General features: G+C 33.1%; 1 protein-coding gene across 1 annotated transcript; it reads right to left on the reverse strand.

The window, feature by feature from the left end:
* Window positions 1-2,744: 2,744 nt before the first annotated feature.
* LOC137931608 (aminopeptidase N-like) lies at window positions 2,745-27,754 on the reverse strand. The gene is made up of 15 exons (XM_068775061.1): window positions 27,589-27,754; window positions 17,703-17,899; window positions 16,281-16,924; window positions 14,580-14,735; window positions 13,129-13,449; window positions 12,345-12,528; window positions 11,095-11,330; window positions 10,100-10,280; window positions 8,969-9,167; window positions 7,635-7,909; window positions 6,584-6,780; window positions 5,659-5,826; window positions 5,370-5,583; window positions 3,748-3,895; window positions 2,745-3,044 (listed from the first exon to the last, which is right to left on the reverse strand). Exons 2-15 carry the CDS (start codon window positions 17,883-17,885, stop codon window positions 2,881-2,883), a joined length of 3,270 nt encoding a protein of 1,089 aa, XP_068631162.1. The 5' UTR covers window positions 17,886-17,899; window positions 27,589-27,754; the 3' UTR covers window positions 2,745-2,880.
* Window positions 27,755-27,919: the final 165 nt, after the last annotated feature.

The following is a 27,919-nucleotide window of genomic DNA, read 5'->3' on the forward strand; positions in this document are numbered from 1 at the left end:
GACAGAGATAACGCTCTACAAAGCCAATTGTCTCTTTCTAAAGTTCAACGTGCAATATTCATCGCCGGGTACTATAACTATATATTATAAGTGATAGCATTATAAGAGTCTAATATGATAAGACGATTATGTAGCGTTCATTTAAAAACCCTTCGTATTGCTAGCCATTACAGCCACAATATTTTGTTTAAAATAATTCTTGTGTATTTGAATTTGAACACCGCCAGTAGCTGTACAAAGCCTGGACTGACTAGCAGCACAAGATCAAATAACAAATACACTGACTTCTACTTCGGACTTCGTCTTGTTAATACCTGAAGACCTATCGGCGAAGAAAAACCCACAAGCCTATGTGAATGAAGAATATTTTAATTGACTGCAAATTAAATAAACTGGTGGAATTTATTGTGGGTAGTTCCACAACTAGGTTTACCGATGATACTGTCAAGGTAGCGTGAAGTTACTGAATGTGGTCAGCGCTAGACCGGTCAACGCAGTGATCTTTGGAGAAGGCATATGCCTGGCAATGTGAATCTATCGACTGACATGATTTTCAAATGACACCTAAAAATATTCTATATCTTTAATTTACAGCAGACATACAGGTTAAAGGCATTTTGCTCAATCAAAGATTATGAAATAAATAAAAAACTTCTTTAGAATACACTTTATTGAAATATTTTCAAACGTACAACATTAACTTATACCAGGGGTGAGCAACCTTTTTTGGTCGGAGGGTCGCAGTTTCAAAAACAGTGGGCCATGAAAAAAAAAAGTATATATTCAAGGTTCAAACCATGTTCTAAACGTAATTTATATTCGTAATTAACAGATTTACAACTAATTAGACACTTTTATTATCTTTAAAGCCTTGATTCTAGCATTAAAAAAAAAATACAAAAAAAAAATTGAAATTTACTAGCCTCGAGGGCCGCATGCGGCCCGCGGGCCGCGGTTTGCTCATCCCTGACTTACACCATTTCAATCAGTAAACATAGAAACAGATCTTGAAACTGAAATTACTCACACACCCAGATTTTTATAGAGATTTTCAAAGCTCATTTCTTGACTGTTTAAATAAAACCTAAACATATACAACTAATTGAAACATATAAAACTCAATATATATATGCAAAAAAATTGTATTGTAATTTCTAAGAATTTTATTGCAATTTTACGATGGCACTTAATAACATAAATTTCGAAATAATAAATAACAATAAAAAAGGTTTCAATATTAAAAAGGGAATATTTTTTTGGTTTAGCAGCCAGACGTGCTTTGCAACAGACAAAACGTTTATATTTAGAGCTATATATTTTATTCGTTTATAATGAAGTAAGGATGTGTTTACACTGTTCCATTGCCAACAAGAAAAACTTTTATTATATAAAATATTTTATTTAATTATATTTATAATTCATAAAAAAAACAAACTGAAAGTAAAATAGATAGAGATAATTTTTTGCACATAACGATGATAAATAAATTAATCACCAAATTTTTAATAAAATATCCACGTGTAAACAAATATTTATTTTTTATAATTCTTCTCTCTCACTACGATCACCTGTCCCTTTCATACATTAAATCTGTTTGGAAAATATGGTATAGTATATAATTTTAATATTATAATTAAAAAACTATCAATAATTGTGATGACATACTAGAACTTAATATTAGCTTGGGAAAATGGTAACAATAATTTTTTCTTACTTTTAATGTTAAGTACATTAAAAAAAACTATCGTATGTACATGAATTTATTTGTAGTATATACATATAAAATTAAAACTTGAAGAGTATAAACTAGATGAAGTATTTAATTTTTAATATAGAGAAATTGTTTACTAAAAATAAAATATATAGGAAATGTGAAACAATGAATTTTAATATGTACTATATTTACAAATTTTTTGGGATGGGGAAGTCCCACGCCGCGCTTAGGTGGACTGTCTACATAGAGAGAGCGGTTATTAGTTTACATAATGATAAAAAATTGTCTTTATTTGAAAACTAAAGCAGTGAACAAACTATGGGAATATTATTTAAATTTAAATAAATATTTCAATAGGCTATAGAAAAGGGGTGGTCAAGCCGCGGCTATTTAAACGATTATTTTTGGCTCCGATTGATTGTCGAATTATTTCAATATTTAAATTTATATAACCTATGTCAGCTCCTAGGAAATCAAAACAAATTATCAGTATGAATAATAATAATTATTGTTCCACCATAAAATTACCAAAATCCAAAAACGGATCGTAATTAACTAATCGGCTATATCTAACTTCAATACACGTGTTTTGTATTTTGTTTAAATAATTTCAATCAATATGATTTTTGAAAACAAAAAAAAACATTCTTTTGCGTGTTTTAAATTCGTATTCATTTGCGGCTCACCAAAAATTTCGAATTTCGAAAAATGGCTCGCACTATCAAAGAGCTTGGCCACCCCTGATATAGAATATCCAGAAAGTTCCATGTCAAAATATCTTCACAGCCAATGGCGGGAAAATTTAAATTTCATTCCTTTATTTAATTTTATTTATAAAATAACAACATGTGTAATGTTTATGCGGTGGGAAGAAACGCCGGAATACATTTTGGAAATCAATAAACAAAAAATCGTTAAAACAAAAAAAATATCGGATACATGAATCATAAATTATGTTCTTTTTTATTAGTAATCATTTTGGCAATACAGATTAAAATATGTGTTGCTTTTCTAAAAAAAATGCTGTAATGGTGGGTATTAGAATAAAATTTCGATAAATACAAACAAAGACTGTTTAACTGAAATTTTATAATAACAAATACATTAAGACGATTAAATAAGTGATATATCTAAAAAGGAACATTTATATGGTAACACTTAATCAACTATAGACTAGGTTTACTGGTAACACTGTCGTTTTCTGTGACGTTGGTTGGCAGCACTGTACTGCTGTCGGTTGCTTTGTTTGGAATGGTGAATGTGATATTTTGTGTGAGCAAAGGTTCGGACGGACTTTCGTTTACATCTGTGTGCAGTTTGGTTGCATTACCTGAAAGGAATTATTATTTTTATATTGTTTATAAAACTTTTTGGCTGTACGATGCTCTCCAAACATTTCCAATAGAATCGGTGGGGCAGGTGCCTTAGTCCGACATATTTCCAAGAAATTTACGACACATTCTTCTGTCCATATTGAGAGTGGACCCTAACCTTGGTTCCTCTGCGGAACTCCTCATTTCTGATAGATACCGCACCGAAACTCCGAACACAAGCCCTCTCCATCACTCTCTGGGTGAACTTGAGCCTTCTTATAAGGCCCATTGTAAACGACCACGTCTCGGATCTATATATCATCACTGTTAACACACATTGCACAAAGACCTTGGTTTTCATGTATTCTAGACAGGATGTTTCAGAGCTCCTAAAGATTACATTTCTCGATTTTGGCATAGACATCATATCTTTATAAATGACCTAAAGGGGATAATATAAATTATTATTAAGGCAGATGGCCGCTGAAGCCTTAAGGTTCTGAAGTGAAGACCTTGAATGCAGACTGCTTCCACTTGATTCCATCAGAAGCCTTTTGGAGGAGGGCTATGTCCAGCAATGGGAGTCTTGCGGCTGTAGTGATCTTTGTTCTATTAAATTGAATCCTAGGCCATGTTAATAAGGTACAATTAGACTTTTCACTACATGAGAATGTAGAACGAACTTAATTGGACATGAATGTAGTTCTTAATTTTGTTTACCTGTGACGTATTCCTTAAACCAGTGGTTGATTTCCTTGGCGTGTTTCTTAACCCACTTTATCCTCAGTTCTGCACTGTCCACTATCTTCTGCAAGGTCTGCGACATCGGCATTAGCTTCTCTTTGTGCTGTTTAGCGAAAGATTTCAACTGCAAATAATAATTATTAACGTGAATACCACAGGCATAAAAAACTGTATACTTGAGACACGGCTACATTAAGTTAGCACGGCGCGTCGATACCAGGTCGAAAAAACGTTGTTCACGATTCGCTTGTAGAGCGCAAAAGAAAAACATAGATTTTGCTGTCGTGAGAAAGGCATAACTTTTGTTTGTTTAGGTGCAAGAAAGAGATAAATATATATCTAAGATGTGTTACTAAAGTATAATCCAAAGGCGAGCCTATTTTGATACCAGATATTTTGTATCTGGTACTGCAATGGATTGATAATATAAATAAAGCCCGGCACCAGGTATAGTAAACCATGTACCATCGCTCACATTGTATAACATCCTACGCTAGCTTGACCCGACCAATGTTGTGTTTGCGGTCGACTAAACTTAAAAAAACGTTTAATATAAAAATTTCTACTTTTATAATAAATCTTACATAAAGCTATCGATATTTCTATTTTCTTACTTTAAAATACGTGCAAAACTTTCCGTGTTTATTATTGTACAGGATGCAAAAGACACTGTTTAATTAGCAACAGATACAAAATAACCTGGTGTTCATGATATTATTATATATTATTGTTAAAATAATGACAAAATAAATTTTAGTAGTTAAACGTTACAGGGTCTAACAGAACCTGTATTGCCACAATGAAATGTTTAGAACATTTGCATCATATCAGCCGATGGATGGCCACTGCACGGCATAGGCTTCCCCCAAAAATCGCCACGATGATCAATCTTGGGAAGCGTTCAGCGACTTTTTTGGACCTTTACTATGCCGTCGGTCTACCTAGTGGGGGTCTACCTAGTGGAGGTCTACCTAGTGGAAGTCTACCTAGTGGAGGTCTATCTAGTGGAAGTCTACCTAGTGGGGGTCTACCTAGTGGAAGTCTACCTAGTGGGGTCTACCTAGTGGAAGTCTACCTAGTGGGGGTCTACCTAGTGGAAGTCTACCTAGTGGGGGTCTTCCTAGTGGGGGTCTACCTAGTGGGAGCCTACTCATGCCTATGTGGTAGCCATTCGAGAACTTTTCACGTATAACGATATATACTCTCATATTTTTCTAATACAAATTAATTCGAAAACCAACCGTTCTCGTCGGAAACGTGGTAGACGTATGACAGAGATCGTCAATCCCTGAACATTCTACATCAGTGTTTCCGAATGTGGGGTCCACGCTCTAAAGGAGGGCAATTTGTTTCTTAAAGAGGGCAATTGTGTGGACTCCACACGGATTTAACCTTTTCGCTTTAATATAAAATATATATGTGAGAGCGGAAGAATTTTAGAAAGGCTAAGGACGGGAATTGCACTTAAAAAGTTAAAAAATACTGTTCTAAATAGAAGCGTAGTAATAAAGTCAGGTAATAGCAACCGACAATGTCGAGGTTTCAGAACAAAAACATACAGTGGACTGGAGGTCTGAAACAAAATTGAGTAGTCTTACCTTGTTCAGTTCATCGACAGTGGTGATGAAACCAAAAGCGCCTCCCAGCACGGCCGGGAACATGAACGCGTCCATCTGCGTGAACATGTCGTAGACTCTGTCGAAGTTCTCTATGAGAAAGTCCTGGGCAATCCTGGTTGCAATGGGAGGCTCGAAGCTCCAAACCGCCACTGCATACTGTTTCGGAATCTCAGTCAAGCTTCTTTCTAATAACCTGAAAAGTAATTAATATAAATAATTATATTTAATATTAATAGAGTTTGACATACATTAATCACATTAAACTCACAAGGAAATCAAGGATTCCTGGCGTGTGCTGGGAAGCACGGTGATGGCCATGCTCTTGACGCTGGGATCGCTGGAGTTCTGGAACAAGTTCCAGAAGAATTCGAATTCGCGCCTGCCGCCATGTTTCACTACCATATTATAGACCAACGAACGGAGGTAACTTGGAATTCTGAAAAGGATTTACACAGATTATAATTTTATATAGAATAAATTATTCAATATTTTGAGAATATTCCTTGATATCTACTAAAAAAAAATGTAATTTTTTTCATTTAATGACGAAGCATTTGACCTTTGTATTATCAAAACGCTTAGTGCAGATGAAAGGGATTTCAACCGTGTATGTAGATGGTGCAATCACAAAAATCATTACAGGTAGGCAATTTACTTATCGATAAGAATGCTATTGCCTGTAGCACTAACGAAGCTTATTTGGCGATTCGTGTTCGTTCATGTTTAATCATGTTCAATCATGTTCTGTCATGTCCAATTAAGTTCGTTCTAGTTTTAGCCACACTACAACAAATCTTTATAAATATTACAGCACTGGAGACAGCATTGGAGATTATCATTGTTGGAACCATAGGACATCGTGAACCTATTCAGAACGTCATGACGCTGTCTGTTGAATAAGTCGAAGCCTTGAAATAAGTCAAACATAAGTGATTATTGTAAAGACATCATCTGTGATGTAAGCTGTATTGACGACACAATTTAAAAATAACGGAGGATTTTATTCGACAGACATTATCTGAAGAACGAAATGCCATATCTTCACTTGTATATATGTCATAAAAGATCATAAAGTTTTTTTTTTGTTTTTTTAGGAAACATTGTAGCTTTATTTATAGCAAAGGGATGTCAAAAGGGGAGAGCTGAAATTGCTTCTAATTTCTATAAAAATAACATTTTAAATTATTACTTACGGGTTATTAGTCAAGTCTTCCTGTTTAGACCACAGCTGGAACTGGTCCCTGGCCCAGTCGAGGCACCGAGGTGACTCCACGAGGCACTCCCAGAGTACCAGGTTCTCTATCAGGAATGCCTCATTGTCATCTTTAGGCTTATCCAGACCGTAGTTGAGGCGTTGCAGTTGTTTGCTAAGAATTATTTTCATATAATCCTGTTGAAGTCGAATTTTACATTACATTTATTATGTTTCAACATGAACGGTGTATATATTTTTGACATATATAGTATATCAAAAACAGGTTCAGGTTAATGCTAATTAATATATGCTAATATTATTTGAAGGCACTGAAAAATTAAATTTTTAATTATAGATCGTTTCCATAATTTGTTGAATAAGTGTCCAGATCTCTTTAGGTCTATCTAAAGCAAAAACACAGCGCTTATGATATAGATAAATTGTTAATATATTAAAAGTTAAAATACCTTTATTTTATGAGATAATTACATTTATAAATAGGGGTTAAAATTAAGTTATGTTAACGTTCGTAACGTGCCATTTACTGAGAAAAATTAAAAACTTTTTCCATTTCTCTTCTTTCTTTCTTTTTTTTCTTTCTTTTAACACAGTGGTATTTGTCATATTTTTGATTAATGTATAAAAGAAATATCTCAGAATATAGACTACGCCTTTGGACAGAGCCTGTGTTAAATAAATTCTATATTTATACAATATGATTGTATACTGTGCAGTGGTATCATAGTGCTAGAGAACTGAGACTTGCGATCGCGGGTTCGATTTCCAAGATAGTCTTATATATAATTCACATTTTTTGATTATACAGGATTGCCATTACTCAGAAAAGGGTTTGGGCAACAGCGTCCTCTGCATACACTGCATTTGCCAACCTGTCTGCCAAGCTTGACGGTCTTTCTATGGGTGGAAACAACGATGATATACAATATGAACACTCCGAAATAAGTTTAATTTTTGCCAGTAAGGTGTATCGGATATTAAATAAATAAAAATAAATGATATTTGTCCATTTCTAGCATGAGTATATGTACCTGAAAGTATATATATCCGGAGGTAGATCGTAGGTTATGTTTCAGGAAGGCCATGTTGTTCAGGATGAGGTCCCAGACAATCTTGGAATCTTCACCCTCGATGACGCAGGTGGTGAGGCCGAGGGCGTAGCTGTATTCGAGCTGGTCGGACTTGGCGAAGTTGAAGGCGTCGTCGATGAGCTGAGCCTTCGTTATCGGAGTATTGAAGGTTCCGGTTTTCAAAGCGTGGTTCAACAGCTCCCAGTTTTTCTTGTCGTAGTTTACGCGGTAGTAACCTGGAGACAGTGAAATACGTATATATAAGTCACTAGAAGTAGACGGGGTGTATCGCTCATGCAGCTGACGGTCGTTGAAGCCGAAAGGATCTTAAATAGCGAACACGAGCCGGGAGATGCGGGGGGGGGGAGGGCCCCCACTAGTCTGTCTGACAACATAATCAAGAATGAATTAATGAAAAGTCATTTGAAGCAAGAGCCTAGAGCTAACGGTCTAAAGCAATTTAGAAATTTATTATTTACATGAACCAGAGTTCTTGATCCTTGACGCTAGATGGAGATCGAAATGCCGAAGTAAACGACGCCGATAGATGGCGTTGGTAGTCGATTACCTCGCATTATAATTTGGCATTGGAACTTAATTAAAATAAAAGAAGTATTCACGATATATCCGTAAACATAATATCTATTTAATTATCTTGTTTTGTAATGTCAAATATTTATAAATAAAGTTTTAATAATTTACTGTAACTTTTCGCTATGAATTTACAAAAGTTATACTTCTTTTTTGTTAAGAATATTGTCTTATTTAAAGCATAAACCAGGAAAGGTAGTACGAAAGTTAATTTACAGAAAATCAAATACACAGGAAATCTGAAAAATGACGAATGACTTCAGAAACACTTTTATGGTTGTTAAATACTTTTGCTATTATTTTCCGATCTGACGATGGCGGAGTTTGTGATAAAAAAGCCTTATTTGGAATACCGCAGTAGTATCCTAGTTACCATGTCCACTTTTAAAGGTTACCTGTAAAAGCTCTCAATGAAAATTGTTCTTAGCGCTTTTGAAATTAAGACCCTTTTAGCGGAAGCCAAGGTGGGAACAACCTTAGCTTTGTTTTAAGTTGAAGGTTATCATTATTATTATAGTGTCTACCAAAAAAACTCGATCAACGACAAAACTAAGGTCACAGGAAGTAGCTGGAATCGGGCAGCACAAGACTGAGCATTGTAGTGATTTGTGGTGGAGGCTTTTGTTTTGCTGTGGACATCTATCGATTGACATGGTGAAAATGATGAAACTCCTTTGGCATTCTTAAATAATAAAGGTGCTTACCGATCGCATCGATATTAACGTATAATGCTTGTGTATCATTGATGTTCAGGTCGGCGGAGGCGGTTCTATCGTTCAGCCAGATACGCGGCCTGGTGGTCCAGTTTCTCTTGGGCACGTCCATTGTGGTGAAGCTGATGGGGATGTGCCAGAGCTGATCCTCCATATTTTTGTATGGATCGTTGTTGCTTGTAAAAAGATTCTGTAAACAGAATAAATATATATTACGTTGTTTACTATCCAATAATCAAAATTGAGTAAACTAATTGAGAGACTACAATGAAGAGTTGCTCCACCAGGAAACATTGGAAGTTACTGGTGGATTATCTTAAACTTAGTTAAGGATACAGAGGATTAGTTGCACGAAACAGTAGAGGCTACTTTAAAAGTCTTCTTCTCCTTAGGAACCTATATGAAGAGTTGATCAAGACCAGAAGCAATGGAAGCTACTGGAATGGTCTTTGTCCAAAGGCACACCGGGCTGAGAGATATCCTATGGTGTAATTTAATAACAAAGACCAAATCTTTTACTCGGTTTAAAAGAATAAATAAGTATTTATATATATTAGTACTAAAAATAATGATATACTTTATTAACTAAGAAAGGGACTAATATATAGCTACTTCCGCAATGCAGCAGTAGTTGTGCAGCCCGCTTATACATGCGCGTGCGGCAAACAATGCGAAACACAACTACCACTCTTAATCTACTCTACACGTGTTTCACCCCTTCACGGGGCATCCTCAGGAGATGTTAGTAAAATGGCGTATAACTTCGCTCACGTGATCGGTCACGTGACTTTGAGTGGTAGTGCGATGGAAGGTAGCATATAAATGGCAGAGCGGTGACGGACGGAGCTCATATAGTTCACGGACCACTCCGTTCCGTGAACTCATTACCGATGAAGCTGTAAAAGCCGCAAGGCTAACAGCACAAACTTCACACTAGACTATAGACTATAGGACGGAGCTCACTCGGTGTTTGGCACTGGTCACTCTCACAAGGATGAAACACGTGTAGAGTAGGCATGATGGGCATCTCTATCGGCTGGTTTGAATGAATGAAGGTATGAATGATCGGTATAAGTAATTCATGGAATGAACAAAAAGTTAAAAGAAATTTAGATAACAGACCTGACTTAAATGAACTTGTCCAGTTTCATAGTTCCTCTCGACTTTGACTACTGGATAACCTGGTTGCCGAGTCCACGTGTTCATGAAGTCCACTATGGAGAGATGTTGCAATGTGGTGTTCCCTTTCATTGCATCGTCCATAGCTTGCCAGAGGTCGTTCTCGACTGCATTGGAGTATTTCCTGTAATATTTATTTTATCTCATTAACACTTTTGTACACCATAGACAATAAAAAGAAAAAAAAGAAATAATACATATGGTACAAGAGGCAGTTTTGTCGCTCGAGGCGATCTCTACCAGACAACCTTTGGATTGAGACGAGAGACGTTAAGAAGAGGGACACATACACACACACATTTACATATTTATATACATGTATATCTATATATCTATGTACGTATGAAAATAGATAAATAATTTTAATGAAATAAAACATAGTTAAAGGCATAGTTAAATTATGTATGTGTATGGACAGTTATTGAAATATGTAGCCGCTGCCTCTACCGGCTAGTGGTCGTCACTTGAGAAAGTTATGGTCACAAAGGTCATCAGCTGCATGAGCGATGTGCCCCGACCATTGCCACTTCAGACGAGCAATTCTTCCAGGTTTTTCTGTGGATCTCTTCATGTCTCATCTGATCTTGGATAGAAACTCCAAGCATAGCCCTCTCCACTGCTCTGTGCGAGACCTTGAGTCTTCTTATAAGGTCCACCATAAGCGATCACGTCAGAGATCCATATAACATCATTGGCAAGACACCGGACAAAAACCTTGGTCTTCGGGTATTGCGGTATTCTGAACAAGAAGATGTTTCAGAGCTTCCAAAAAATTTCCTATTGTCTAGTTTAGTTTGGAGAGTAAACACTTTCCCAAAGTTGAACTTACCAAATTGGACAGTTTGTCCAAGGTATACTGTCTACAACTTTGAGGGTAGCACCTCTGGCAACTACATGAATAGGTACAACATGGACATTAGGCATTCTGAATTACTCACCAGTTATTAAGATATATAGTTAGTCCTTTGTGGAACAGCTCCTCAGAGATTGTATGGTTCAGCATCCTGATCAAGTTGGCGCCTTTCGTGTAGGATATCTCGTCGAATTTCTGAGATATCTCGGAAGCGTCAGTCACTTGTCGAGAGACAGGGGAAGTGTTTTTGAGTGCATCGGACCGCAGCAGGTTCATCTTGTCTTGAGTGAAAGATTCGAACATGTTCCATTCCGGTTCAATCTACGACAAGAACATTGTAAAACATAAATTCACATCACTTAGCGTATTATAGTTATATTTCTATCATTTTGTTTTACTTTGACTATGACACAGTGCCACAGAAATAATTTATATATTTATTTAACCAATAAGACTGTGCAAGAGAAAGAAATTGGTATTTAGTTTCCTGTCAATACTTGTTTAAAGTCATATTACTTAAGTGTCAAAATTTAAATACATATATAAAAAATAGTGACAGACATATGATAAATACAAGAAATAAAAAAAATTATGTACAGGTCTGAGTGTACGCATATAAATTAAAATTCCACTGGATATATTAGACCTTCCTTTTCTTAGTTATAATTATAATAGAAAAATAAAAGTATATTATTAATTCAATCTTACTATAGCATTCAAAAGTTTTTAATTGATAAATTCATATGATTTTGTTTTAACTTATTTCTAATGTTGATTTTATACTGTTACAGTAAACCCTATTCAAAAATGAATGGTTCCAGTGATAATAAATAATGTTATAATATTATCAGATTAAACATCTTCATAATTATGAATACTACATATTAAAATTAATTATTGTTTGCTGTCTTTAATTTCAGACTTTGTTGTGCCAGAAGTCATTGGCGTGGGGCATTTCTATAGAAAAAATAATTTAATGCAACATATTATTGTTTGCTTCATTTTAGACTTTGTAGTGCAAGAAGTCATTGGCCTGTCGCATTTCGATAATAAAAATAATTGAATGCAACATGTTTCAGAGTGATCACTATACAAGGTGATTGAAAATAGGTTTAAAATCTTTAAGTTTTTTTGCTGACAAGCTATAGTATACTATATTATGTATAGCTGCTACACTACTACATATTATAATCACCCTGTATAATTCGCATTGTTGGTATCTGCCTCCTCTGTGAGAAATAAGCATATGCACAAGTCTATCTGTTTGAGATCTAGGTTCTAAAATTAGTTTAGTTAAGTTTTGTATGTATAAATTAAAATTATGCAAATACTCACATGGTCAACTCCGACATACTCGATGTATGTCGCAAATCCCTCATTAAGCCACAAGTCAGTCCACCACTTCATGGTAACTAGATTACCAAACCACTGGTGGGCTAACTCGTGGGCTATGTCTATTGCAACGCTCTGCTTGTCCCTCGGCACGTTTTCGTTTTTATCAAACAGAAGGGTCGTTTCTCTGAAAAATAATTTATACATTTTTTTTAATTTTTATTTATTTATATGAAAGATGCACATGTAGGTAATTGTATACATTTAAATAAGAAACCGCATCCAAAATATTCCATTATTTTTGACGCAAAAAAATCTACCATTAATTTATGAAATTGTTTAAAATATTTAAAGCTCAAACAAGTATTAAAATCATAAAAAAATCTATGTATGTGTTAGAATGTAAAGAATCAATAGAATCACTCCATTTATCCTACCTCACAAATGTGAAAAACTAGTCTTAGGTGCTACCTATTTCACCAGATATGTGTGAGAATGTCACAAAATCCATTCATTTTTGTTAATATATATAAGTTTATATATATATAGGCATTCTCAACTGTTCAACCCAAGGTGTTGTAAAGACAATTAGTGGGCAGGTGAACAAATGTTACCTAAAAGTTAATTTATCATATGAACATATATAAATATGTAGATCTTTTACTAGACATACAAAGGATTCTTTACAAATATGAACTTTTAGAAACATAAATAAAGAAAATACTAAACAAAAAAAAAAGAGATTAAACATAGAAATAAGAAATAGAAAATAATATTAGTATATCACCTGAATGTAATTAGTCCCCAATTTTCCATAGCACCGCTCGAGAAGTCTGGTACGGCTATCAAATCAAGCTTGTCTAAAGCATAAGGTAGACCAAACACATCTTCGTAATATTCCAGAAGTTTCGGTGTAATATTCAGTGCATATTTAGCTTTGTGTATTAGCTCTGGTCTTGTCCAAATTTTAATAGGCTTTGTAACATTGTCTTTACTCGTGTATTTAGTTTCCAAGTACTGGAAATCGGTAATTGTGTAGGCAACCAGGTATGTTGACATGTTCACGGATCTGTCGAAGTGTGTCCACTGCCATCCGGGCTCTTCTTTACTAAAAAAAAAACAAGTTAATTTTTAATTCCTCAACTGCATAATTTTGATGCTTAACGGCATTCGCAAAATATATCCGCTCCCCCACTAACTGTAATACATTATTACAGTTTTTGTGAAATTGTAGTCTATATTTGAGGCATGTCTTAGTTTAAATGCAACACACCAGTGTGATATTATTTTTATATATAAAATTCCCATGTGTCACTATGTTTAAATAACTGTCAGATAAGTGCAATAATATTTTTAAAAAGATATATTATCTCTTGATATATATAAGATAAATACATAAAGAACTGTCTCATAAATCAACGTCAAGTCTGCGTTTTTTATATCATGGTTTTGAAAGGTAAACATGGCTATAGGCTAAAACAGTGTTTCCAACATGAGGTCCACACACCACAGGGGGGACATTCAATTGACAGGAGGACAATGAGAAAGTGGACTCTACACGAATTTCATCTTTTCGGATTAATATAGAAATTACGTATGTTATATAGGGTGGTGTAAGAATTAAGGTGGGATATGCCACAAAACAGGTAGGAAAATATTGGGCTATATTGTATATGCATTGAGAAAATAGTTGAGATCTTATTAAAATTAGAAAAGCTGTGTCCACTAGTCTAATTGAACAATGCTCCTACCTCCACCGCACAAAAACACCTTGAATTCATTCTTTATCATTTCATTGAATAAACCATAGTATTTTTCACCTTAGTTGTAGTGTTTAGGTATATTTTTTTCCAGAGAACAGTAACTTAAATAAGTACTATGTTTCCATGTTTTTAATAATAGAAATTAGTCTTGTCTAAAACACTTCACCGCCATATCCTCAAGGATTCTATATGATTTCTAAATTGTTACAATATTAGTAGAAAGGCACATGGCTCATGTAATTGATAGCCATTGGGGCCAAAATATTCTTGAGTAGCAACTGCGAGCCAGGCGTGCCTGGGTAGACCTTCCACCTGGTGGGACGAAGACATAGTCCAAGTTGTGTGAAGTCACTGGATACAGGCAGGGGGAAGGCCTTGGTTGTCTATTGTCTAACTTGATGATGTTAATTATGTCATCATCACCTTTTATTATGAGAATTAACATGAAATTATTAAAATGTAGATGTATACTTACATAGGTTCCTCAGCATAAACCTTCATGTTAGATAATACTGTTAAGTTCTGTGTGTGCGCTATGCTGATTTCAAATTTGGCTTTGAACGCTGGCTCATCAAAACAGGGAAATGCTGCTCGAGCAGACGTTGGCTGGAACTGTGTAACACCGAGTTTTCTGAAAACACCAAGAGAAATATTTTAGAAATCTTTTAATTACATTTTACATATACATATTGTTTAAGTTTAAAAAATTACTTTTTGGATTTTTTATCTTTATTGACCTACCATTGAACGGTTGATATTATAATTTGTTAATCATATTTACAGAAGGTTGATTCTAGACTTCTTTTTTAGTCTATTGATAAGATAGTGTAAACACTGGTCGGTGATAGTGAACGCTATTGATTGCAAGATCTCCCCGAGCCAACACATCCACACTAAATCAGTGGATTACTAAGAAGTAATGTCACATCTAACTAAAAAATATTTTAAAATTCCTACAAAACATGTCTGACTTTTTTAGGGTTTATAAATGTCATTACAGCAATGTACAATATGTCAGTTATGCAAGGAAGCAATGCTTTTGCTTCATGTGCATTACTTATTGAAGAACTTGTATGAATCGAATTTTAAAATTGAAGAAATCAATCAATCCACACTAAGCCTGCATATATAATTATTACGAAGCCCAATATATATTATTTATAGTAATAATATACTAAATGTAGAAATGCCGGCAGCCAAATAACACAGCACAGAAATAAATTTTAACTCATTTTAAGAAGGTACAGTTTAGCAACTTCTAGTCAACAGAATGGCAAATGTTGAAGTTTAGATCTAAAGAATCACTGGATAAGATCTAAAGTAAATGTGCAGTGCATGTTGGTCATGGCAGCTGCACTGGACCACTTAACCAAGTGGTACCAGATCACCATTTTAAGAAGGTATGAAAAAATAGGCAAGCAAAGAATCAAAGAGAATATTATGCTCACAATTACCTTCCAAAACTATTGCTGACATAGAGGACTTAGAATTGGACCCGAGGTGGCAATGAGCAGGACAAAGCACATAGAACTGACCACTGGGGCCTTAAAAATCTGCAGTGGAGAGCATATATCCCATGTCTTTAGAAGGGTAAAGTAAAATAGTTTTGATACAGAAATAAGATGTAAAAATAAAAGAAAATAAAACTATAACTAGAATTGCAAAATTAAAATAGTTAAAAAGCAGTCCAGGATAAAATGGTGAGGGAAAAAAGGTGATGCATGAGTAAATTATTGAAAAGGAATGAAAGATGGACAAAGTAAGAATATGATAAGAAAAAAAATTAAAAAAAAATATTGGTACAAAACTGTCCCTGTGAACCCACAACAAGTGGACCCCAATAGCCGGGGCCTTAAAAAAGGTGTACGCCTCCACAAGGGATACCCTACCATTGGTACAGTACACATAATGTCTTCCAAATATAATGAATGTTTCTATCCACATTTACTTAGTAAGAAAGTTAAGTTGAAGAATAGGTTGATTGAGGAAAGGGCTTTCATATAAAAAACATCTACAAACTATCTATTATAACTATCTATTAGCAAATAAATTGTAAATACATAACATTACCAATTTTGAAAATTTGAAACAGCCAATTTAGAAATATTTATGCTTAATATTGCATTATATTTTCTCTACCAGAGTTAAAGCTATATTTTTAAAAACACCACATTACCTGACTTCATTTTTACTTGTGGTATATGTACTCTTGTAAAATCCAGTTAGTGAGTTAGATATATTGCCCTCAAATGGCAGTTTTAATATGTAATCAACCCCAGGTCTGAGTGGCGTGTCCAGAGTAAGCATCAATCTATCTCCAGTACTCTCTTTTATTGTTAATATTGTTATATTGCGGACACTAGTGTGAGCCACTTGCATATCTATGGTTGTAATATGGACATCATTTAAAGGGTTTGTAGTCACATTTTCCTGAATGTTATCTGTGTAACTACTTGTAAAAGAGTTCTCTGTAACATTATAGGTAGTTATATTGTCAGAGGCAATTGGTTCAGTTATATTGATTTCACGCCTTTTCCTTAATCCCATGTGTATTGTTTCTTGTTCATAGATTTGCTCTGTAAGCTTAGCATTTTTACTTATAACAAGATTTTTTGAATGTAATATGATCTCGTTTACTTTTTTATTAGCTCTTATGGTTATATACACTTCTCCGCTGAACACTGACTTCTCAATATCAGCTTTTATTTTCAATCTATAAAAGCTAGGAAGTACGTAAGGAGGTAATCTTAAATCAGGAGATGGTGCTTTAGTATAGCCGAATTCTGTTTCATCCCAGTAATCTTGTGTTGTTTGTGAAACCTGTAAAAATTAATATTTAATCTCCAGGTGGTCTAAACAAATGATTTATTTTATACCTACAGTTTAAAAAAACTACTGTGTCGAAAGTTGTACGGCACACTTTATTAATAACATGTATTAATATATTATTGAAAAGATAAAAAAAATAATAAGGATTTACTAATAATACTTACGATTTCATCACTATAAATACATAAAATATTAGTAAATAAAAAATATATAAATACTTGACTCATTGTACTAACTAAGAAATATCACAGAAAATTTAAAAAAAATTGGAAACAAATTAAGAATAATAAATAAATGATTTAATATACTATAACTCGTTTAATAAACTCAATTTGATGCATTGTTTAATTAAAAAAATAAATTGATTCGCGTATCAACAACACGTACACGCACTATGACATCTTCAACTATAACTGACATTTTGACGTCAGAATTTTTCTAATCTTCTAAAAGGTCAAATATATATAGAATAATTTTTATAACGTGATTTCCTTTAAAATAGATAAGTTGTGTCAATGAATAATTGATAAGCTATTAATTGTAATATATTGGATGTAAAATGTTTAAATCGAATTTATACTACGCTAATTAATTATAAATCGATTAAAGTTGTAAATTTTTAGTATTAGTTGCACTGGTTTAACAATCTGGCTATTGAGTCAATTTATGTGTAATATTTTATGAAATAATTATTACTATATGGGTTAGTTTAAAATTGTTATTTTAATTTTTTAAAACTTCAAATATTATTTAAATATAATATACTTGCCTTAAAATACGTGACAAAATATACAATAATTCCGACAAGAAAAGCAAAAATTACAGCAAATACTATAAAGAAGACACAAATACACGTCGAAATGAATATGCCTCCTTTTCTGCCGTAATGAATATCTTCAGCGCCATGTGTTTCATACGCCAGGAATTGCTGGCGACTTGTAGATAAAGACATGTTGTTAAGTCATACTGGAATAAGAGAATTACGTTGATATTACACCTATAGTTAAACCCATATTATATTTAATTTAAATATAAAAAGGTGCGTACATCGTTATTAATTTGTTTTATACACTTTTGTAATAATTACAATAACAATTTAAAATTTTAATGTAATGAAGAAAGAAAATAAACATGGTAATATTAACTGCATTTTTATGACAAATGTCAATAATAGCAATTTGTAAAATAAGTTTTAAAAATGGTTTTCAAGTACTTTCCGTTTAATTACCTATTTATAGCTAATTATATATTAGTTATGTAATTGTGAAGATAGTAAAAATATTTTGATATATAGCCATTGCTTATTTCAGTTGTATACGGTAGCTCATTTATAATCTGTTTAAGTAGATTTTTAAGAAAAAAATGTATTTTTTAATATACTGCATAACTATTCATATCAGTGAGTAAGACCTTGTCAAATCATGTAGTGTGGTGTAGAGCGAATTGTATACGGGCATTGCGATAACGTAGAAAAAACTCACTAATGCAATGCTATATTACGGTTTATTAAACCAAAACAAGTTATTATTATGATTTACCATGTTATCAGATGTAATAATTCAATCGGTTCAAATGTAATATGTTTTACCAGAATTTAAAGTAATTTTAAAATGCAAAGTAAATATATCAAAATAAAAATGATAATTTCGATTAAACCTCCCAATTGGCAAATATAAAATATTGGAATATTGAATATATACACACAGATTCGAATATAAGTAACACTTTATCGAATTTGAAGTCTGTTTCCTTAGCATTGAATTAAATATAACATACAATTCTGATTCATTTTTTTGACCTGACTTGCACTGTACAAGTGTCATTTACAGATGCCGCGGGTATGCGAAAAACGGGCGTTAAAGGCGCTTAGAAAAATCTTTGAGGCTTGGACTCTTTCTTATAATTATTTTGGTTAAACAATCGCTTGGGCAGACCCTCTATGAAGTGATTAGACTTAAGGCACAAGGAGGCCTTAGCTTGGACCCTCACTGTCGATAAAACCCGTATAATATTCCGACTCAAGGGCAGCCGATAAGGCTGAACAACAACTTGGTAGGTTGATATTACCTGGCTAACATTATTACAAAAGAAATGGCCAAAGAAATTCCAGCATCGCTTCTATCTAGATCGTAGATATCTTTTTAGGCCTGCCGGTTATGATGACAAGTGTATTAAGAAAATAATATAAAATTGAATCACAGGGCGAAGAGTCGAACAAAGCGTCTTGCCAATTCTTATTTAGTGTATAAAATTTTAAAATGAATATTTTCTGGATCTGTGTCAATAAGTGATTATATATTATCCAAAAATAAATTTAATTACATTATTACTTAAACATGAACTTAAAAGGAAGATAGATGTACAATTTTTTATCAAAATATATTCTATAGTCATACGTCATGCAGTTTTTGGTTAGTGACGTTACAGTACGTCATAATTTGTGGTTTATAATCTGTTATAAATTCCCATTTTATTTCCGTTATTATTACTTCAGAATAATATTAATATTTTATAAGCAATGTGCTATTTAGCACGTTGGTAGGATAATATGACGTATTTAGTTTTTTTTTTAAGTTTGCGGTCTTTATCCACATATGACAAATGAATAATTGCTACTGTTCCACTTTTTGCGAGCTGTCTTGTTTGAATAATTGTATTACATGAATAAAAACAAAATTTCTTATTCTTAACACGCAATATAAAACAGGACAAATTAAATTACACGTAATCAACACACCGGTAAAGTTTCAATAAATTTCCTATCAAATATTTTAGTTAATAGCAGTACAGATGCTATAGCAGCTATTAAACATCTTAGCTATAATTATTATTCTAGCATTTAATATGCGTGATTGAATTAGCAGAGATAGCTGTTAGTTAATTTAATTATTGTATTTTATTTGAAAGAAATATAAAAATCTTTAGCGTTTATTTATTTTTAAAACTTACATAAGTACAATATTCTATTTATTGACACTATTTTAAAAGGGTACTTAAAATTAAAAAAAAACCCACTGTGGGCGAAGTAACTTTTTAGGCAGTAGTTTCTTCGGTATTGAGCGTTACGAGCAAAAAAAAAATTGGCGCCATTTTATATAAGAATAGACAGTTTTACTGAAAATTAAAAAAAAATATAGTAAAATTCTAAATCGAACATCTAAATAACACAATTAAAAACTATGTGAAATATTTATTTTAAAAATGATAAAACAGTTATTTCTTTACAAGTAATGGAACAATATGTATGGAAAAATATTTAATTTTTATATCGGTGCCATTAAAAGCCCGGCTTTATAGCCTTTTTATCCGGCGTTGTTCATAAGTGTATTTCGATGTCAATTTCTACTATATTAAATAAAACATTTTACGTTTTGAGAAATATATTCAATCGCGGTATTACGTCAAAAAATACATAAAAACAATTGATTTATGTTGTAAAAAGTTGATGTAGCGTTTGGTGGGATTTTGTTCATTTTTTATGTATCTAATAATTATTAAAATGTAATAATCAATTATTAATTTAATAATCGTATATTTAATATACCTTTTAAATACATGTTTTTTTGCGGCTCGGGAAAAATTTAAAAATGTTCGAAAATGGCTCCGACGGTCAACGACCTTGGCTACTCCTGTCGTATACAATATGTCAATGCTTCTTTCTGGAACTTGCATAGCGATATAATAAAGATGACATTGAGATCATTGTATTAAAGAATTACCATAGAACGCGCAAAATATTAAAAATATTATTTAAGCCTGTCTTGGTACGGATAGGCGGTAGATGAAAGCTTATGTTATTTTTAGGTTATAATTGACAATGGCGGAACAGTGAAAGAGAATAATTATTTAATAGGCTTATGTGATAGAAACAGGATGTAGAAATGTTTCTTAATATACGCCATGTTTATTCTTGTACCGTCTTAGTACTACGGCAGACGGCATGTGGTTAACGTACAATGTAATTGGAAATAGTTAAATATACAAATCGTCTTCGATTGGAGCGGAAATAATACATTATCGGTTATAAACAGAGATCGGATGTACGGTATGTTTACCTAAAGTTAAATAGTTGGCTTATTGCTATTATTAATACTTTTATATAGAAAGAATCTCTGGGAAGAAGCTCGAGGCAGATTATTTGACTAGATGAAGAAGACAGGGTATTTATGTTTTTCCGGGGATGATTCAGTTTCCTCCGGGATATTTTGGTACAGTACTGGAGCAAATGCGAGCATCAAAGATACGGTGCCCCTTATGAAGAGTGTAGTGGGTAGGAATCCCCCACAATCCTGTCCTCACCTCAAAAACGGAAGATATCTTCCAACCAAAAAATACGTATTTAATCAACGCCGCGCTAACTTTTTTTTTTTAATTTCGGGGGTTTCTTCTGGATAGTTACAAGATACCGTGCCTTCTATGGTAATGATGAGATAATGTGGGATTCCTACTCATTAAATTCCCTCGGGGGTAGTTCTCCATTTTTGAGAATCCTAATTTCCTAGGGAATTTGCTGGTATCAGTTCTGTGCCAAGGCATATCCTAGGTAGAAGCTAAACTACCTCCATCATCCTTGCTGTGTAGCAGCAACATGAGATCATGTCGCGTGGTAGCCTTCCTCGAGTTTGCATTGAATTGACGATTAAGGCCTCAACATTTAATTCCCTTCAACTCGAAGCCTTTTTAGTCACCTCTTTCGACAGGCAGGTGATACGTTAGCCCAATTGTAATGAACCGAGGCTAAATGGTTGAAGTAGGCGGCTTGAACACTTCTTTCTGGATTCGACGGAGAAATTTTTCAAGTGTCTAGATACCTTTAATAAGGGGTGAGAATAGGGTAATGGTTACAACCCACTAAAAGCCCTTTGGTGGTAGCTCTCTTCGTTATATGAGATACTTCGGTATTTCCAAGTTAAAGATCACATACAGTCTTCTGTGCTGTGCTATTCTGGATGGTCCGTCTTTGGGTACTAATTCTTATAGCGATCACATCGATTCATCGTTCGTTGAAGAAACGTTATCGATCGATACAGCATGGGGTTAAAATATCAGTGATTAAATTTGTTGATCCAAATTTAACCTAACTTCTAAATGTAAACAAGAATTCGGTAATATACGAAAACATAATATAGAAAATAAAATGTATTGTAAATAAAATGTAATAATGTAAGAAATGTGGCGAGGGAAGGTATATAACTAAAATTTGGAATGAGATATTATGTGAAGGATAGAAGAAGAAGTACAACAGAAAACATAAACGATAAAAGAGGAGAATGTTCAATAAAATTAAAAAAATAATTATAATAAAGAAATTAAAATCCATATTTTAACAATAATAAGTGAAAGAGAGTCTTCAAAAATGGGGCTATGAAAAACTCATTCATTTGGATTGACGCATTTGAGCAGTGTTTCCCAATATTTTTGGTAATATATCCACTATAAAATTTTTAAGCAGAGAAACATTTGTAATTTTTAAAATTAAAGCGAAATGGTTAAACTCGTGTCGAGTCTATTTTCAAATTGCCCCCCTGTGGGCGTGGGCTCCATGTTGGCATTAGAGCAACCTCTTCTGCGGTTACGCTAATACGTACTAATAGTACCAAATAATAGTGCCAAAGTTAGGTATATAAATTTACATTTTCGTTGTAATAATACGATTTATATCTTTAACTGGCTGGAATGAAAGTAGCATTAATTAGTGCTTTCTTATCGCAAATGTGAATAATAAGGAATTTTAAAATAAACCGTTAAAAATGTTTTTAAATACCTTCCGTTTAATTAGCTATTTAGTGTTAATCATAGAATTGGTTATAGGTAGAAAAGTTTTAGACATATCTCATATGTCAGCAAAGATCTTTAATGCTTTTACACCTATTTACAATCGTTTTGTATACAGTGATAATTCTGAAATATAAAACATTTTTTTTTCTTTTAAAATGCGACACTAAAATCTTCTTGCAGTACGAAGTTTGCAGGAACATGTAGTATATAATAATTCATAAGTAAGAAAAGAACCAATATTTAGCCACTTCCGCACATGCAGTGGTAGTTATGCAACAAAGTGCACCGCCCGCCAGCCCGTTGATATATACGTATGCGGCAAACAATGCTAATTATACATCTGTCACCGTTAAACCACTCAACACGTGTTTCACCCCTCCACGGGCCATCTTCAGGAGTTATGTTACACCCATTAGTGCCAAACACAGAGTGTACACTCTGCACGACTACCACTGCATGTGCGGAAGTGGCTAAATATTAGTCCTTTTCTTACTTTGGTTGGACTTCTGCAAGGTAACGCCTGATTTCATTAAATAAATAATAATTCATTTTAATATGTAGTAACCTTAATTTTTAATACACATTTTCCTATTATATTATTATACATTTATTGAAGCACATGAGCATTTACCTGTTTAAAGGTTTTACTCCTATAACCAATTGTCTCGTGTATAAAGTTCTTACTACTATCGGCAAGTTATATAATTTTCTAAATATGGATTTTAATTTCAAACGAATATCTTAAAATTTGTCATAAACGTTGGAATTATAAAGACATTTCTAAGGTTTACAAAATTTACAATACGCTACACATATAGCTCTGTATGAAATTCAAATATCATAAACTTTTTGTCCTACATAGGACGTATGACGTCAATAAACGTCAAGTCGAGTATTCAATAAATATTTGTCCATCTATTTGGTGAACTGAATAAAAAATAAAAACCGATTAAAAATTAAATATGCTTTACATCTCTAACCAAAAACATTTTATTCAGTCGCGACGCTATTCTATTATTTCTCGCTTAAATAATGATGAATTATCATGCAAAACAAAATCATTGAGATGGCAAAAAGTGCGACATTCGTGGCATTGAAATGTAGAAAAAGTTACTAAAAAAGTAACTACGTCGCAATAAAACGACGCAGGATAGTTTGTACTCTTATTATATAAACTTGGGGTTAATATACGTAGTCATTAGTCATACACCAATACCTCACCTTGCGTCGTGGTTACGTTCCAAAAAAATACGACGCAAATTAAAACGCCGCAAAGTGAATTAAGATTTTCTATAGCAAACCATGTAAAGATCGAAGATAGGTTCCAGGGTCACGAAAATACAACGTTTTAAAAAGAAAATTGAATAAAGTAATAATTTAAAAAATAATAATATAACTGTATATAAATAAATTGGAATAATATTTACCTTTTTTGTAACCAGAAACAACACTTAAAAATTTATATAAATTTATTATTCTCTTTTAAAAAAACCACAACACACTATATTGCAACACACTACGCAATTGTAACTGAATTCTTAAAATTAACAAAACAAAATGAAAATAAAACTGTATTAAAATTGCGTTGACTTTTAGTTACAAAGGAAATCTTCGAGTTTTGATGGCATGGCGCAATTAGAAACAAAAGTGTTGCCATCTTTTAGAAAAAAAAAAGAAATTTCAAAAAAAATTAAGGACTCGAACCCAAAACAACGCAACTTCGAAAATCTAATGACGCACAGTGAAAATTAGTGCTAATTAAGCAGCGACGCAACTTCGAAAAAAACGCAAAACTAAACGACGCAAAGCGAGGTATTGGTGTATATGTAAAACTTTAATGAGTTTTTAAAGTTTTTGAGCTTTTCCAATAAAGTGATCACTCTAAAATATATTGAATTATTTGTTCTATTGGAATGCGGCAAGCCATTATCTTTTGACAGTACAATGACTTTATGGACAGATAATAAACAATAAATAATTTTATTATATAGTAATTCGAATTTTGAAAAAGCGTTTTTCTTACTATATTATCATTATGGCAGCAAAAGACCGGTCAATGTGGTTTAATGGGGGAGACTTCAGTAGTTGTCCACCAGCAGAGATGATGATGTTGATGATATACATATATATATATATATATATAAATAGTTTCTCACCAACCACCCTGTACACATTTAATTGTAACAAATAAATTTGGATAATTTATGTCGCCTGTTCTAAAAATTATCATTATACATGTTGGATATACCAAATAATACATAATTGATACTAAAATGCATTTTATTATAACATTAAAGACGCGTTTGAGCAATGGTGTCATATAAAAGAATTTCCAATTCACGTGTTTATTGTACGTATATAGATATACGAATACACATATATTATACAAGGTATTTGGAAACTAAAAATATGTTTCAAAGTTAAAATTAACTATATAAAATGTATTCAGAGGTCGTTAATTATTTAGACCTCCTGGGAGGGTGCTCCATGGAGTGAAGTCCAAGGAACCCTCAATAGTTAGTCAATAGTTATTAAGTATTTCAATTAGGGGAGCCCAAGAACTGAAACAGCGCGGTCAGAAACTGTTATCTGATTATGAGCTTATAAGGAAATTGATATCTATGGCGACTCTTATAGTGTTGTCAAAAACCATCTTAATAATTCACTATATAAAACGCACAGACTCTAAGCATGTTTTTAAGTATTTAAGTAAGTTTTAAGTACTTTGCTTTAAAAGATTGCTTGCCGGAAGAAATTTTTGACATTAAGTGCTTTTCAAGTTTCTAAAGTTGTAAAATGTTTCCTCTTATGTGCGATTACTTTTTGATATTCATATAGTTAAAAATTCAATAAAGTTTAAACTTAAAAATATTTTTATTGAAGTAATCATTTACATCACTTATAATCATCGAAAATTTTAAAATTATTATTAGCAATATGCTAACAACCGCTCGGAATGCCGCTAAGGAAAACCGGTCTGAAACTCAATTGTTGCTCTTTTTAAATTAGCATATTTTAAATGTTTGTTAAATACGACAAAAAAAAAAATATTAATTTGGTAAAAAGTTTGTCAATTTCTCTATGATAATGATAACGTGAACTCTACGTATGAATGTTTTTTTTTATAAGCGACCTAATATAGCACATCCTCGGATCATCGAGATCGCTGGTGAAACCAAGGGTCTGCTGTAATTTTTCAAAGAGTTGGGTTAGCTTCGAGTAATGGTAACCACAACGCAAAATGAGCGCAGTCTGCTTGGTTGCGGAAACCAGCTCGCAGATACAGGACAATAATGCTTTCGAAGATTATTGTTTAGTTAGCAAAATTAAGTTAGGTTTTTCGAAATTGTGTTTGAACACCGATCGGCCCGCTGGGAGAAAATTCTAACCAATTTTTGGAAAACCAGGTTCGATAAATGTACAGTCAGTGTCTTTGATGCATCAAGATCCCCATTCAGTAACCAACCGATCTCGTCAGAAACGAGGCCGGATAGTATATATCAGAGGACACCAAACCCTGGTCTTACTATATAAATGCGTTGCTAGCACTAACACCTTTTCGAAGTACTTCAGCCCACGCAGGTTCGTTTGTGTCGGAATGCTAAGCGGGTGTTATCGACGACAGCCTAAGTCGAGGTTCCCTAGTGGGGTCCCTTAGACTTAGTCACACCATGGAGCTTTCACTAAAGCGATCTAAGAACCAAAAAGTATGTATCCCAGCTGGGGCTTTCCCGGGAGCCTTCGAGCTTCGCTATTTTAAAAATGGTCTTAGGCTATAATTACTCTGCGACATCTGCAAATGGTATTTGCAGCAGTAAGAGTCCGGTCAAAAAATGCATCAACATATGAGTGTTTCTGCAAGGCCTATGTCTAGGTCTAAAGTATCCGTATCACTTATGAAGTAACACATAGCAGAACAATTATTTATACGGTATTTTGTATTTAATTTTTGTACCTAATTAAATAAATTTATAAGGAATTATGTTTTACAGCCAATGGAATATAGGTCGTCCTCACCGGATGTGAGGATGGAGACTACCCTCGATCAGCCTAAAGCGTTGCAGTGTCTTCCTCAACTTCTAGCGACAATGTGGTGCGCGTTTCAAAATGTGATGAAATAAAAGCACAAAATAATTCTGACACTCAAGAATAAGAGGAAAAAAAATCAGAAAATAAAGGCACGAACACTAATGTCTTTAGGATAAAGACATTATAAAAGTGGTGCAATGATGATCAGATTGATATATATGTACAGATGATTTGTCAATACAACGTTGTCAAAAATAAAAAAAGTAAATAAAATTAATATTAATTTATACTTAAACCTAAAAAGGGAGTACCCAAAAATAATATAACATTTTATCGATACATTACGTCATCGCTTAAAGGTAGATTTGAAATTGCTCCGATCTATTAAACTCAATTGTAATCGACAACGAGAACAATAAAATCTACATAAAGACGATTGAAGTTTTATAATACAATCTCTAAATTCATTATTCTTGAAAATATTAAAACGTCTGGCTTTTTGTAATTTGATATTTGTTCAGATGATGCGTTTAAGATGTATGTAAATTAAACTAACCTTGAATATTAAAATAACTTATAAAATTATAAATAAAATACTTGTTAATTATGACTCCATTATTATAAAATTATACTAATAAATGTACAAAAATTTATAATTTATTTATTGCTCGATTTATAAAAACAGTGTTACAAAATATAGGTCCTAAATTATACTTTAATTTTAACGATACTATATATATTTAAGTCTATAGTAGAATTGTAATGGTGAATATTAAAAAATAAATATATTCATAAGGTAGTGTTGTATGCGTTTTTTCTAAAGCTATGATTAATGTAAATATATTTACCGTATTTACAGTGTTCAGTCCTTTAAATCCAAATGTTTACACATCCACAGAACAGTTTGTACACAACGGAAGAACAAAAAAATACGACAGAGGAAACACAAATCGACTTATATGTCATGAACCATTGGAGTTGTGCCGGTAAATGATGGCGGATTCACTTCGCTGTAGGCGTTATTTCACGTATTTACAAACCAAACATGTTGAACTACCGCACACTTGCAAATTGTAACCAACTTGAACCGTAATTACATGGAAGGTAGGTCGTTATAAAATGGTTACTTACTGTATGAAGTCGTTTGCTGCGTTTCAAATGGCCTTGTTGATAATGTGT

Source organism: Battus philenor, unplaced genomic scaffold, assembly GCF_028537555.1.
Source record: "Battus philenor isolate CCGP_79_NKW_IND1 unplaced genomic scaffold, ilBatPhil1.0.hap1 SCAF_8, whole genome shotgun sequence".
In the NCBI taxonomy this organism is placed as follows: domain Eukaryota; kingdom Metazoa; phylum Arthropoda; class Insecta; order Lepidoptera; family Papilionidae; genus Battus; species Battus philenor.